General features: G+C 36.6%; 1 protein-coding gene across 1 annotated transcript in view; it reads right to left on the bottom strand.

Moving 5' to 3' along the window:
• Galntl6 (polypeptide N-acetylgalactosaminyltransferase-like 6) overlaps positions 1-16,270 on the bottom strand; it is an 823,803-nt gene that overhangs the window by 70,903 nt on the left and 736,630 nt on the right. The window contains exon 7 of the mRNA XM_013024941.1: positions 9,666-9,783. Coding sequence (XP_012880395.1) covers positions 9,666-9,783 — 118 coding nt within the window. The remainder of the gene's footprint in view (positions 1-9,665; positions 9,784-16,270) is intronic.

The raw sequence follows: 16,270 nt of genomic DNA, 5'->3' as shown, positions 1-16,270 counted from the left end.
TTCTCATTCTCCCTCTCCCTCTCCCTCTCCTCCTTCTCCTCCTCCTCCTTTTCCTCCTCCTTCTCCTCCTCCTCCTTCTCTTCCTCCTCCTCCTCTTCCTCCTGCTGCTGCTGGTGGGGCTTGAACTTCAGGCATGGGTGCTGTCCCTGAGCTCTTTTGCTCAAGGCTAGCATGCTACCACTTTGAGTAATGGCACCACTTCTGGTTTTCTGGTAATTAATTGGAGAGCCTTGCAGACTTTTCTGCTGGAGCTGGCTTTGAACTGCGATCCTCAGATCTCAGCCGCCTGAGTAGCTAGGATTACAGGCATGAGCCACCAGTACTTGGCTGTTCAAGCTCTTCTTATTTCTATGCTGTTTTCAAAAAACCAGACACCTAAAATTCCATTTTAGAGAATTTGATATTTCTCTCTGCCTGAAATTCTCTTCTTCCAGAGTACCACATGACAAACTTCTTTAAGTCTTAACTCCAAATCCTCTTGCCTTAATATCTTCTTATCTAACAACTTCAGTATGTACCCTCCTCTGCTTCTGTTGTCATAGAATTTATGACCTCCTCAGTACATATTTCACTTATTTTTGTCAGTTGTGGGGCTTGAACTCTGGTCCTGGGCACTATCCCTTAGCTCTTCAGCTCAAGGCTAGCGTTCTACCACTTGAGCCACAGCACCACTTCTGTTTTCTGGTGGTTTATTGGAGATAAGAGTCTCACATACTCTCCTGTCCAGGCTGGCTTTGAACCATGATCCTCAGATCTCAGCTTCCTTAGTAACTAGGATTACAGCAGGTGTGAGCCACTGGGCCTGGCTTCACTTATTTTTAGGGATACTTTCTACCCTCCTCTCTACCACAAAGGCAGGATCTTTGTGTCTTTTATTAAATGACCTATTTCATGAATGGAAAACTGTAGCTGTTCTGATGTAACTGGGACTCATGAGTGAATCGATTTCCTGTTTATTAATATAAATCAGGATTAGTTCCAGACAACTGAGTTGTTTAATAATAACCCACTGTGTGGGCCATTAAAGAAAAGTTATGTAAACAACCAAGTAAATAAAAGCATTAAACAGATGATAAAAACAAAAACCTCCAGCTGTGATCTTTGGTATATTTGGATACAAATGTAAAGATAAGCTTTCTTTCAAGATTCTCACCCATCCATTTTCTTGATTTTTTCATTTGTTCATATAAATTTCCTCATTAATTCTTTTTTCTAAGTTGGACTCTGCTGAGTTTTTGTCTTCTTGTGAACCACACAATTGAAACAAAAACTCTTCTTCAACAGTCAAGGTGAGTCTATTATTACTTAGGTAAAAACCTTTGCAGCAACTGTTTCATAGGACCAAAGGAATTTCCTTGATTTAACTCAGAAATTATTTTTAAACATTTATTTATTTTAAGTTATTATTATTATTTTTTTAACAATACCGAACATGAAGACATTTCATAAAAAAAATGTGAACTCTTTGGTTGGGTCCTGGTGGCTCCTACCTGTAATTCTAGCTACTCAGAAGGTTGAGATCTGAAGATTCTGGTTTGAAGCTAGCCCAGGCACTAGCAGCACTAGCCTTAAGCAAAAGAGCACAGGGACAGCACCCAGGCTCTGAGTTCAAGCCCTATGACCATCAATAAAATAAAATAAAATGTGTACACTTGAAAGGTTCATAATGACTTGCAAATCATTTTCATCTTGAGTTGAAGCTGGAATACTTTCATGATGCAGAACATTGGTACAGAAGGCTGGGAAATTTATACTATTTTTTTTTCTTCTGTCCTTCAGGGGACTTGAAAATAGGACCTGGGCACTGTCTCTGAGCATTTTTTTTTTTTTTTACTCAAGGCTAGCTCTCTACCACTTTCAACTACAAATTCCACTTCTGGTTTTTAGGTGGTTAATTGGAGGTTAAGAGTCTCAGGGCCTTTCTTGCTCTGGCAGGCTTTGAACCATGATCCTCAGATCCCAGCCTTCAGAGTAGCTAGGGTTTATAGGAGGGGGCTACCAGCACCCAGCTAATTTATACCTTTTTCTAAGTTTCAGTCTCATCTTCTATAAAGTTGGAGTACTATATCTACTTCATAAGGTAGTTTATACATCAGAAGCATTAGAGTTATTAGAGTTCATTTCTTTTTCTTTTTCTCAAGGCAATAGAAAAACATAAAGGTTTGGGGGGAAAAGTCTCCATATTAAAAAAGCTATCAATAGCAAATCAAATTGACCTTAACACAGGTGCTAAATGCTGCGCAAATTGTTTTATCTCACTGGCTTTACAACTATCTATAAAAGTTAAAATAAAATTAAATTGGGAATTTGGAAAATGCCCTCAGATATAAAAGAAGTAACAACTGGAAGGAATTCATATTTGCTGCTAGGCTTCTAGCTAATAGACATAAAATTTAACTTGAAAATGCTCTGTTACACCTGAGGTACCTTTTGTTAGGTAATTGAAATGAATCTCAGACTGGCTTGTGAGACATTTAGCAGCTGTTGCTGTTTATCTTTGAGTTTCTGAATGAGTGCAGAGTCATTTTAATATTTTCTTTGGAAGAGCAACTCTGAGCATGTTGAATTCAAATAGATGTTTTTATGTTATTTAGGCTAAATACTGTATGGAAAAAAATCCCCACAGGAAGAACTCTAGATATTTTCTTGTGTGTCTGGAGTATATAGTGTGCTATAAAAAGTCTTCTGTCACATTTTAGGTACAAAATACAACAAGACTTGGAAGTACTTTGTGGGCTCAGAGGTAAGGAACAGTCTGCAATGTAGCTGTCTCATAAAAGCAATGAGGAGGTCTATAAAATATTTTGGAATCATCCTAGGCATAAACAGTATTTCTAATGAGCATATTTTATAAGGCAAAATTTATTTCTAACACAGCTGTTTGTACAAAGCACCATCATGGTAGTTTATAGGAGATGGCTTAAGGGAAAAGAGTATACTCCTAAAAATGAGATGGAGTTGTACCCTTCTAGGGAAGAAAATGAATTGTTTTAGGAGTGTAAATACTCTAGGAAGTTTCTGCGTTTTCAGACTACTATGGAAAAAGTAGAACATGTTTATTAATTAATCTATAGATCTCATATTTCACAAATGTCAGACAGGAAGACCTGTATTTCATTTTACATATGGCCACTTCAAGATCACGTAGCTTTCTCTTTTCCAAGTGAGGAGAAAGTAGGTATATTGTCTTGTAAACAAACCTAATTTTGAATCCTTGCTTTGATATTAACTAGGTAATGCCTTCTCTTTGCAATTATGAAATAGAATGTTTTTTTAACCTTGCGTTTGTAACAAACAGGGCAAGAAATTAAATTCAGTGACCTGTAAGTGCTAAGTCATTACTTTTTCTTATTAAGGGACCCAATAATAGTTACTATCACCATAGGAAGTGGTCAGAACTTTGGGACACAGGCAGCAGAAGGTAATGGCTTTGTAAGTCATACAAGGATGTTGAATAAATGGGATGTTGTCTGTTAAAATCTGTCATGCTACAGATATGGTTCAAGTGGTAGAGTGCCTGTCTAGCAAACATGATGTCCTGAGTTCAAGCCCCAGTAACCCCAAATACATAAAGATCTCAAACATATTTTAGTCATTTAATGCTCTGTGTATATGTCAGTGACAGGATTATATTTGTTTGCTTATGCTCAGCACGTTTTCCATTTTTTCTGCACAAAGCTAGTAGGTAGCAAAATTCAAAGAGACTCCATAGGCTTATTTACAATGATTCCTCCTGCCCATATGTACACTTGAGAGACTTAAGACTGAGATGGGGGAGTACAAGAGAAGAGGCAACTAAAATTAGGAGCTGGAATTGTCTGTAGGTCCAAGGTAAGAGAAAGCACCTCTCTAAGGCTGATGCCCTCCCCTCCTGCTGCTGTATCATCACTGGAGCATTCAACAATCTTTGGCACGCCCAGAGACATGGGCAGGGACAGTGCCTTTAGTCGCCTGGGTAGGGAAGGAAACTACAAGTGAGACCCTTGCTCTAAACCTGGACTGACCAGGTGGGAAATGAACCTCCATGTACAGACAGCAATACACATTGCCTCTCTGCTATATAAGCATCTCTTGTCTCTTACTAGGCTGAACGTTTTTGAGAGCAAGGTTTTAATCTCTATGCAGCTAATTTAGTTTGCGGACTACCACTCGCCATTTCTTCCGTAAAGGTATTTAATGTGATGATCTCCTATGGGGTAGAGACTACATTGAATACTTTACTGTATCTTTTTTGTTTTTTGTTTTTATTACAGTACTCTGAATAGTTAGGTTTCCTGCTTACTTCATTGGCAGTGCATTTAGTCCCAAATATGATGATGCTAGTTTTCGAATTTTAATCAGTACAATTAAATTAGTACAATCAAATATAACTAACATATAACTACAATTAAATATAACAACAATTACATATAACTAACATACAAGTAGGTGAGAGAAATAATTGTCCATGTCAAAACTTGGTAGAAAAGTTGGGAAGGATTGAGTTATTGAAAAGTTGTCAAATTAGATTTAGGCAAGGTAAGAATAAAAGTTTGGGTAAAATTATATACAAAAATAAAACCTAGCAGTATTCTGTTATTGCACTAAGGTAGCTTCATTCACAGGTCTTTAGTATCTCATACTAAATTAAAGGTGAAATATGGATCCTGGGTCTAACTGGGGCCATCTTGGCAACACGGTAGATGATGGGGAATTCCTAAAATCTCTTAGAACTGAAGGCCCACCTCCATCCTCAGGTGATGGGCATGCCTGAATTTCTAGAGGCAGACCTCTAGGAATAGGTTACTGGACCTGCCAGACTTGTACCATGAGTTCATAATCTTACTGGAACTCTCCATTTCTCTGTGACACTTCCACCTGATCATGACCTTATTTAGGCCCTAGAACCACAGCCGCCATTTTGTGCTATCTCCTGACATGAGGTCACCCTGGCGTCCCTCTTCAGCTCTCCATTAGAGTTGATCTGGTTTGTTGAGATTGTTTTCCTGCTCTTTCTTTACTACCCTGATGGCTCAATTTCTTAACAATATTTAAATGTATTCAAAGCTGCAAGTCTTCAGGTCAGGAGTCTACTTGCAGTCTCTGGCTTTCTAATAAAGACTCCAATTCGACCTCTTAAAAGTGTAGCTTCTCTGTATCTCACGGATAGAATTCCATATAATAAAGGAACCCACATTAGGAAATTCTTAACGAATGCATTTTGTGTGTGGCATGTGCACCTGTGGTTTAACTCAAATTAGTAAGGCAGAGGAAAGCTTTCACTTCCCTTATGTTAAAAGACTGGTGAATAAAATTAAATATATTCTATGTCCTATTTTAGAGGAAAAACGATTAATGTAATTTTGTGCTTTTCTGCACAGTAGATGTTTCTTTTTAATGGGTGAAATGCTCATGACAATTGTATTTGATAAAGAGCTTCTAATTGCTTCTTTTGTCCTTTTCCATATAGTCTAGCTTGCATGGTATATCGTCACATGGACAAAGTTGAAGATTAATATTTGTAGAGAAGATCAACAAATTTCTCAGAATCAAAGCCTGGTCTGGTTGGTTAAAAATCTGTGAAATGAAAAGGACAGGAATAGAACTGAAAGTTTCATCTTTTCAGAGAAGAAAAAAAATACTAGTTCAGCTGATATGGAGTATAGATTAAGAGCCACAGATAACTGATGAAAAGCTTCATGGCTCATGATTCAATATGTTCATTTGATTTGTGTGGTAATTAGGAACAACTATGAACTCTTAGGAGAGGAAAATAAAATAAATTAGGGAGACAATTAATGAAATGCTGGATGAAATAAAAGAGGATTAAAATTAGAGGAAGAGAGGCTAATGAATATGCACTGAATTATGACCGTGAATATGGGAGCAAAATATCTCCTAAACAGACTTAGGGTGAGGAGTTACTGGGAATTAATTTTCCTGGTATCTATGAAAGAATAAGCTTCCTGCAGAGACAGATACTTCTCACATTTGCCTTTAAATCTCAAGAGTTTAGCCCAGAAAGTAACTGTTGGATGAATTAATGAGTTTCCTTAAATGTCTGAGTATTAAGCTCATCACATCACATAGGAAGATGGTAGTGCATCACACAGGAGGTAACCTAGGATCTGATTACCCAGGGAGAGTGGTTTTGAGGTAGTCTGTAGGTTTGCTTCTAAGGTTTACATAGTCATTCTAGGATGTGTGGTTCTTATATTTATCCCACCTAGAGCCTCAGGTGTTTCTGCACAGCTGAAGTTATGGATCATAAGCTCTTCCTGACTCTACAGGTAGCCAAGAAATAGTAGATCTATATTGGTCCTTGTTGATAGAAAAGGCAAACTCTAATTTCATTTGATACTGATTCACCTTGATGTGAACTTTATGTCCTTTATCAGAAGGTTCCACACAATCTATCCCTGGGCTTCCCTCTACATCTTTCATGGGTGCCTAATTACTAATAATTGTCTACTTTTTTGTGCCCAGCCTGGGCTTGAACTTAAGACCTGAATGCTGTTCCTCAGCTTTGTTTTTTAACTCAAGGGTAGTGTTACACCATTTGAGGCACAGTTCCACTTCCAGTGATTCACTGGAGTCTCATGGACTTTCCTGCCTGGGTTGGCTTCGAACCTCTATCCTTAGATTTCAGCCTCCTGAATAGGTAGGATTACAGGTGTGAGCCACCAGTGCTCAACTTCATAGTTTACATTTATTGTTTGACTTTTCTGCAATCAAAGGACAGCTCTTTGGGAAATGCTAATATTTAGATTTTTATCTTTGGGGAATGATATACAAATGTATTGTGAAATAGTAGAGACTCTTCGTGGGGTTAGACATAGGGACTAGAACTTGTACTCCACGCCATGAAGTCTGTCTTGGTCTCCTCTTTATTTCTAAGTACAGATCCAAATTAAGTACCTGAAACAATGCTTGACATAATTTAGAGGCTCAATAAAAGCAGGTTGAGAGATTGACCAAATGCGATTTTCCCCTCCCTGGTAGCTGACTAACCTAGAAACATCTAAAAGCAGCTGGACATGCCACTTAGGACTCCAGGTACTTGTTGGAAGACGTTGAAGGTGGCTCACAGTGTGTACAAACTGTTTCTGTTTAGCTCAGCTAAGTCCTGAAAATTATACTGAGTTGGCTTTTATGTTATGGCAGAAAAACTACTCATTTAAAGAAGTCAATAGTTTCAGATAAATGAAGCAAAGACAGTTACAGAAAGAAAAGATAACTGGAAAATTCTTTTAACAAAATATAGTCCAGCCAAAAATTTCATATGAAATGGAATTTTCAGGAAACTGTTATGATGTGATTCTGTATAAATATCAGCAAAATGTCAAGAGTAAGTATCAAGAAACGTTGCTTGGAAATACCCATACATAAAAATCTTTTGAACTATCATATCTAAGTTATAGATTGAAAAAAACTATTTCTATATGATCATGTGACATGCTTTAGTTGGCTATATCTTTATGCTGCAAGATGCAGCTTAATTTATGGTGCATTTCCATAAAGTCAGGCATTTGATATTTTTTCTCTTATTTTGAATTATCATTTAAAAGAGCTAATTCTGTACAACACTATTTTGATGCCTTTCACACAGAAAACATTCTTCTTCCTTCAGTGTAAATTCTATCAAAGCTTGTCCAAGTTTGTCTCTTTCGTGTGAAAAATATTAATACAGAGGGACAGAAACCCCAAGGTCACTAAACAGTAGAAAAAAAAAAGAATGAAGGATATGTCTGAAATGGGACCCTGTTAAGACATAACTGTCACCAAAGAATCTGTCATTCTAACCAAACAACCTGGACCAATTTAGTCTTGAACTTCGAGTGCTGTTGCTATGGTTTTTAGACAAAGGCGCTAGGGCTGCTTTCCAATTATATCTTTCAGAATGACAGATAAACTGAAAAATAGGAAATGGGGTAATAAAATCTCAGGTCACACAAAGGAGACGTGGCATATTCAGCTGACACGAAGTGTGATATAAGTTTATATTTAATCTAAAAGAAACACCTTTGTGATTTAGAATGCAAATGTTATTTTATGAAAACTCTTTAGACTTGCAGGAGCAATTTTATTCGTCATCCAGTTCATTAAAGACAGGTCTCTCCTGTGTACTAAAATTTCTCTTATTTTAAGAATTTATGAGCTGAGAGAACTTGAAGATGAACAAAGGTTAGAAACTATGCAAAGTAGAAAAAATAATTTCATTTGAATTCTTATGATATTCTTAAAGTAGTGATATTTCATTGCTGCTAGAGTCAAATGAAGAATTCTGGCCCTTTGAGTCAAAGGTATTATTGTAAACTTTGCAGGCCACAAATACTTGAGCAATTTTTGATAATCAGTGGTATTTTATTGTCCCAAGATTAGCAGAAAATTTGCTGTTCTGTTATTAGTGTATAAATGAGTCTAATAAATTAGTGAAGTCATTAAGTGATCATTAGTGAATAATCAAAAGGTTAACAGTGAACTTTAGGATAGTGATGGGTAGACCCTGAGTTGAGTGTCAGACCATTTAATGTCTCTGTGGTCTCAGCAATGAGATACTGGGTGATTAACTTTTAAAATTTAAACAAATTAATCTAAAAATCTTTAAAACCGCTGGGCACCGGTGCCTCATGCCTGTAATCCTACCTACACAAGAAGCTGAGATCTGAGGATCCCAGCCACCCCAGGTAGGAAGTCAGTGAGACTCTTATCTCCAATTAATCATGAAAAAAGGCAGAAAGTGGAGCTGTGGCTCCAGGGGCACAGTGCTAGCCATGAGCAAAAGGGAGCTCAGGGCCCCCAGCCCCAGAGTTCAAGCCCCAGGATTGGAAAAAAAAATCTTAAGTGTCATTTTCTTCATCTGCAAAAGCAGAATGATTATATTCATCTTTTATTATTGTTCTATAAAATTAGCTAATATCCATAAAGTACTTAGCCCAGCATCTGGCTTAGTAAATATAGCAGATGCAATTTCTACAAATACTGTCACTATATTACTTTCTGGTCATGTCCGCCATAACAAGGTGTGCAGCTATTGCTGGAATAGAGGAACCAGGGGACATCAGAGAATTCAAAGGTCTAGAAAAGTGTAGAAAAACATCCCCTCTCTCTCTCTCTCTCTCTTTTGTCCCTGGGCTTGAACTCTGGGCCTAAGAATCAATTCCTAAATAAGTAGAGATCTGGAAAGTTCCAGATAATAATGAATAAAAACTTTGGTCATTTAGAAATTTTGTGAAGAAGAGCTTCAGTTTATCATTTATGTTTTCTAACTTAGTTTTCCAGTTATTCAGATTATGAAATAACTAGTTACGATTAAACTCTGACCTGCCAATTCTTCATGAAATACAAAAAGCAACAATTCCAATAACTTGAATTCACACTTCTCCATGCATCCTAATTCTTCGATGTGATCTACGTGCTTCAGAAGGAATGCACTTGCTAGGGAGTGGTAGGTCCGTCTGTTGGCCCAGCAAGTCTCCCACCTGCAAGTGGGAGTTTGAATCATTTCTTTTTGTGAGTAGCATGTCTTCTCACTGAACCATCCAAAGGAAAAAGCACTGAAAAAACACACTTGGGAAGTGTCCTTAATTCATGTTACCATGTGGATCACAAGACAGAGGAGGGCATTCTACCAGAATTATCAAAGTGACATAGCCACAAGTGTGAAGAGAATCATGGTGGCTTACCTTGAAAGAGATTTCATACTGTTCTCCTCCCCAGATTTCTAAACCTGGATCGTAGCCACCCAATTCCCAAAACCATTTTCGATCCACAGCAAAGAGTCCTCCAGCCATAACGGGAGACCTGGGAAACAAACAAAGCCATCTTTCAAGTCAAGGGCAATGATGTATTGTTGGAAAAGAAAATGACCTTTGAGATGTCAATCATATGAGGTTTTCAGCATTATTATTATTATTATTATTAGTAGTAGTAGTATTTTGTGAGAGAGCACAAAGCTCCTTACTGAAAAGGAACTAGGAAAAGAGAAAGGATGGAAGAAGCATCTTTGTGAACATGAAATCTTGCAGTTTAGATTGTATCACAACGAAGATTTGCTTTGTTTATTCTTAGAGACAAGCGCCTGAAGATTAGTAACTGACACCTTTGAGAACATCACTATGCATTATAGTTTTTCCATTACAGTGAAAGAACTCCTGTAGTATTGGACAAAGAGGCTGAAAAGTACCATTAGACGAGGTTTTTGACTTAATCTCTGAGGATATGTTTACTGAACATCTAATACGTACAGGTCATGACAAATGGAAAGACTATGATTCAGAATAAAATAATCACTCAGACTTTGTTCTTTCATTACCATACTGGAATAGGAATTTGAAATAAGTCTTTTCACTCTATGTTTTATCTATATTATTACATTCCTCAGTATTAACAGCTCTTTTCTCTTTTTAAGAAATAAACATTTTTGGCTAAGGAATACTTTTCAAGTATTCCACAATGTTGGAATGAATTTTCACCATGTCACTAGGTATATAATCTTTAGTCTAGTCTTTGCTGTTTTTGGTTTTTTTTTTTTTCAGTTTAAAGGTAGCTCTTATTTTTCATTACTGGGTTGGAAGTGAAATCTTTTGGCTAACTGCTTTGATGAATGCTTACTTTGATGGGTCCTTTGAAAGCATGCCTGTGTATGGTTTGAAGAAATAGGCAGTGAATTTAGGAACATTGCTCAAGGCTGTGTGTAGTGTGTGGTACAGCTGGTTCTAGACCTTGGTGCTCTGGTTTCAAAGACTTTGTGTTTCTCACCTTTATGCTGTTTTTGTTTCAGTATTTGAGAGTTGGTGAGAGAACTGTATACATAAGGTTATAAAACATCTTCATGAGACAATACACAAAATGTGTATCATCAACATCGTAAATGTGACCATTTTGAATTTTTGGAGACAAAGCATAATTACAAGTAACAAACCAGAGCATCCAATATTGCTACATATTTTAAGTTCTATATAATCACAGTGCACACACCAAGTTAGAGAATCAGGATTTAAGCTTAGTAATATGAGGCACTTAGGCAACATAAACCTAAATTTAAATGCAATATGTATTTTAGGGACTTTGCATAATAAGATGGTGGGTGGTCTGATTACTCCAGTTTATAAATGGTTTCTTTGAAGGCATAGATCCATGTAGTGAGAAAGAAATAAAAAGGACCAGAAGAGAGATTTGTTTTCCTCCTTAAAACTGAACAGAATTCAGAAAATACAAAGACTGTCATGTCATTTAAAAAATTTTGTTTGAAATACAAATTCTAGAATTAAATGACCCTTATTTTTGCCTTCTTTCTAGTAATCTTCTCAGAATCTGGAACCAACGAGGGCTGGAATATTTATTAGGTTCCATTTCCATTGTTTATTGTTAAGGGTGTAACTTCTGCTTTTGCATGGTTTTGTTATGTCATGAGAAATTCTCAGTCCTGAATCCCAGCCACGTATAGAAGAAATGTATTCTTACTTGGTTTCACAGACTCCGAGACCGAAGCCCTTTTATAATTAATTCACACTGCTCAGAATAAATACCCAAACTGTAATGATCACCAACAGAGACAGTCTAAAATTGATTCATTATAAATACTTTATGGGAAACACAATAACCTGGCTTTCTTTCGCTTTCTCATAGTTGCTAGAGCATCAATTGCTTGTACAGGTGTTTTCGTTCTGATACATCCATACCTATGTACAATATGTCCCCATTAGCCTTTCTTCCCTTGTTTTTAGCTCTTTTCCCCTTGCTCTAAACAATCTCAACAAGTTTCATTGTCCCATTTCCATAATACATAAAGTATTTTGACCATACTCACCCTCCTTCATTCTTTCCCTCCCACTTGTGCCTGATTTAATCTTTTTTTTTAGCTTGTGCTAATGGTTCAAAGGAATTTCACTGTGGTTTTCACACATTTGCGGATATAGTACTTTAATCAAGTTGACTCTAGTTTATTCTCATTTTCCCCATCTTCTCAACACCCTATTGCTCAATGAGTTTGTTTTCTTAATGACCTCTTTTTTAAAAACAAAAAAAACTCCATGTAGCATAAACTAGTTTAATTTAGACACATAAATTCAAATGGATCTTTCAATTATGGAGAGAAGATTATTGAAATCTATAATTAATTCTGGTATTCAGTTTTATTGCTTCATGTATTTCCTTGCTCTGTTAATACTGCAGAAATGTATAGGACTTTTCTGTTTTGATGAATTGACCTCATTATAATCCAAATGACTATCATCCTTGGTAACATTCTTTTCTCTATCATCTATTTTGTGTTGATAATGTAATCACTTCTGACTTTCTTTGCATTTGCATTCTATAACATCATTTATAAGTAAAAATATAAAGTACAACTTTTTCTATCTTTTAAACTATTTGTGTCTGTGTACTAAAAATGATTTTCTTTCTTTTTTATTGGTCAAGGGGCTTAAATTCTGGGTCTGGGCGCTGTTCCTCAGCTCTTCAGCTCAAGGCTAGCACTCTACCACTTGAGCCACAGCACCACTTCCAGTTTTCTGAGTGGTTTATTGGAGATAAGAGTCTCACGGACTTTCCTGCCCGGGCTGGCTTTGAACCGTGATCCTCAGATATCAGCCTCCTGAGTAGCTAGGATTACAGGCATGAGCCACTGGCATCCCGCTATAAAGATTTTCTTGAAGGCAACACATAAATGCATTTGCTTTTTACTTGAGTCATATGGATCTTTGCTGTTGACACGATTGTGTTTGGTTAGATATAAATCTACTCCCTTCCTTTCATTTTCTATTTGCTCCAACTGCTGTTTTTGTTTTTCCATCGTGTAATTTTTTTCCTTTTAGACTAATTGAAGTTTCTGACAGCATGTCTCCAGATCTCTTCCTCGAATTTTTATAAATTTCACTTTTACGTAAGTTATAAATCTCACATTATATCATTTGTATTTTAAGAAGTCAATTACATAGGGTGACATAGGTAGAGATGCATTATACTCATAAACTGCTTTGTTAAACGGCAACTCTGTGGTACAACTACTTAGAGATTACAAAGTAGCTAATGAGATTTAAGTAATGATGTTCTATTTTTGAATGATCATATATTTCTTAAATTATGTTAAAATTTGTATTTGGTTACACTTAGGCAACTAAGAAAAATTTAATATTGTGATTTTTTTTATTGAATTCAGGGCATCACACTTGCTAAGTGGGTGCCAGTGAGTGCCAGTCCCCTACTGTTTGGTTATTTTCAGGATAGGGACTCCACTTACGCCCTGAGTGACTTGGACTGTAATCTTTCTATTTGTGCTTCCCTTTCCCTGTGGGACGGCAACCATATTCCACCGCACCCAAGAACACTGATTGAGATCAACTTTTACTCTTATGGCTGTGGTGACTTAAAGATGTGTTCCCTAGATCTCTACTTACCAAGTATCTTAAGATCATAGGCTTACGTCTCCACATCCAGAAAACAGGTGATATTTCTTACATATTTGTGATATTTCTTACATAAGTTGAGTTTGTGGATACAAATTTGAACTTAATGCACACAGAGTCCAACTATTTTGCAATGTTACTCTGAAGTTAAAAAGAACTATCGAAGTCAATATGTTCCTGCCTTGTTAAAGAGAAAAGATTTACTCCTCAGAGGAAATGAAAAGCAGTTGATTCTTTTCAGCACATTTATTTACGCTCTGATTTTGATTTTTAAATCAAAATGGATCACTTGAGACTTCCCCTCACGTTCCCCCTTCCCACAATCTTTCACTTGTCTGTCTTTAGAACTGCTTCATCTCTTCTTAAACAATGTCAGTGTTGTTGTTTCCTTGGGATTGTGCACATGCTGTAGACATACATTAATGTGGTTCTGTGTCCGTATAACTTTTAAATACCTTAATATGCTTTATGAGTGTTGCTTATAACATTGCAAATCACTCTTTGAGTTTTGCAAGTCAAAAGAATCTGTTCTCCTTGGGATACTTTTTAAAATTAATATGACCATGAAGCAGTGTGTTCTTATTGAAGATCCTTTTTTTCTTCAGGCTACTGAATTATGTGACTTTTCTGAATACTTAGTGGAAAGTCAATTTCCTCTTTAATACTAAGGGTACTGAACCACATAATAAATATGCTTTCCAGTTTTACTTATGGCTGACTGGTTTACTTTTGTACAGCGGTTTATACATTCTAAAATTTTGTTCAGTTTTAAATCATTGAGACTATAATACGAAAGTTTACTACAACCCATTCTTTATTCGGTACCAGTGAAAACATTTTATGTTCTCATTTTGCAAATGCCTTTGTCATAGTGTGGAATTGGTCTTTTCCAAGTATGATATGGACTTAGACCTTATAAATTCATCCTGTAATCCCCTTAACTGTAGAGTTACAGTTGTCCAAGTTCATAGTATTTTCTATTTCACATGTTAATTCTTTCCCTCCTATCTAAAAAAGCGGTAGAGTTAAAAAAATAACTTCCTGCCTGGTATTTTTGCCTACTTTCTCACATTTTCAAGCAGAGAGTATTATTTCAAATGTTAGAAATCATGCATCTCATGTAGTCATTGGGCTTGAATAATAAAGAATACATCACAATGAAGGATAAATGTATGTGAAAGGTTTCTTTGAAAATATATTAACAATTAAAATTTAGCTCTAGAAATCTAAATGAAATGTCAATTTAGCTTCATAGAAAATAAATTGGCTTTCAACTTTCATTCATTTTAGTGGCTATAGAGAGAATTCTAGGCATGTAGGTTGCAATGTGGATTTGATCAGAAATGAAATGGCACAGTTTCCCTTAGGATTCAGTCAAGCCAAGTCAACCAACATAAAGATGAGCCACTAATTTTCAATTATGTAACCAACAATTTTTTTCCTTGGTGCATGACTCAAAATTCTGACAGCTGAAAATCTGATCCTTTTCAACTAGAATTCAATTGTGAGCAAAATAGTTTTAGTGAAATAGTTTTTTCTTTAAAAACCTCATTTTTCCATTATTAAATCATTAGAATTTTGTAAAGAATACTGATAAATTAACTTGTTTCATTTATCTTCAGAATAGTACCATTTATGTGTCACTTTTTCAAAAATCATGTAATAAGTTAATGTAGGGATGAGAGATACTATTATACTGTCTTTGTACAAGGAGATGATCACTCTGGAGTCAATGAGTGAAGCAGGTCCTGGGCTGGGGAAAAGAAGTCCTTGTCAGTAGACCAGGATGCAGAAAAAGAACTTTGATTACAATCACAGAAATCTTCACTTTTTTTTTAAAGCTTACCCTCTTTGGGAATAGGGATGATAAAGGGAAAAATTGCTTAGGTAATGTGGAGACCGGGAGAATAAATGAGGAGGTTGAACACTAAGAGCCCAGGCCTATGTCTGGAGCTAACAAAGTAAACGGAGGCTTGCTCTCTGTGTCCCAACTCGCAGAAAAAGAATTTGCTGGACAAGTGACTGATCTATGCCATATTATCATTGCCCTTTTACTCTTGTCCAGACAGCAAAACTTCTGTTGCCTTTTTATCACAGGAAAGATGTGAGCAACAGCAAGATAGCAAGAAATAGCTGTTCTGGTTTTAGTTCTGAGAGGCGATCATTAGTGGAACTATAACCTAGGAGTGAGGAATTCTTTGACTTAGCAGTCGTGATTGGACACGCAAAGGGACTAACAAGAATGGGGGCTGACATTGGACTATATTGACAATGGCTCCAGTGAATCATAGCTTTTGTGTACCTCTGTTTGGGTGTGGTACTTCCAACATTCACTTGCTTGGGGAATCTGACATCAACACATGTTTTATGTATTTGTATGGCAACAAACTGCCTTATATATTGGAGTTTACATTTACTACTCTGGAAAGCTGTGACCTGGTGAAGCAGCTTGGGTTACACAGAGACACATGGCCATGCGATGTCACTCATGATCAGGTATACAATCAAGTCTGTGCAAGACTGTTTATATCATCCAAATCCAGCGGAGTCATCAGACATAGAGCCACCCACTGCCCAGGTGGCTTGAGACTCGTGGATCTTGTGGAATGCTGGACTTCCTGTGTTAAACCTGGGAAAGTTGCAGGCCAATCAAGATGAGTTGTTCACCCCACGTAATCGGGAGAACAACTACTTAATGGAGCCTTATTTAATTGATGAGCCCTCAAATTGCAAACCAACTGATTTCTGGGATGGTTTATTATACACATTTTGAGTTTCAAGCTCCTAAAAAGGACATATAGCACTAATACCATTATGTAACTGATAAATACTCCTGGATGGAGATGGGGTTTGGACTAGTTTCATAATTTTTAACATGGACA

This window comes from Dipodomys ordii, unplaced genomic scaffold (assembly GCF_000151885.1).
Source record: "Dipodomys ordii isolate 6190 unplaced genomic scaffold, Dord_2.0 Scaffold4, whole genome shotgun sequence".
NCBI lineage: Eukaryota > Metazoa > Chordata > Mammalia > Rodentia > Heteromyidae > Dipodomys > Dipodomys ordii.
Note: the sequence above shows the minus strand (reverse complement) of the source record. Positions and strands in the feature narration are given on the sequence as shown.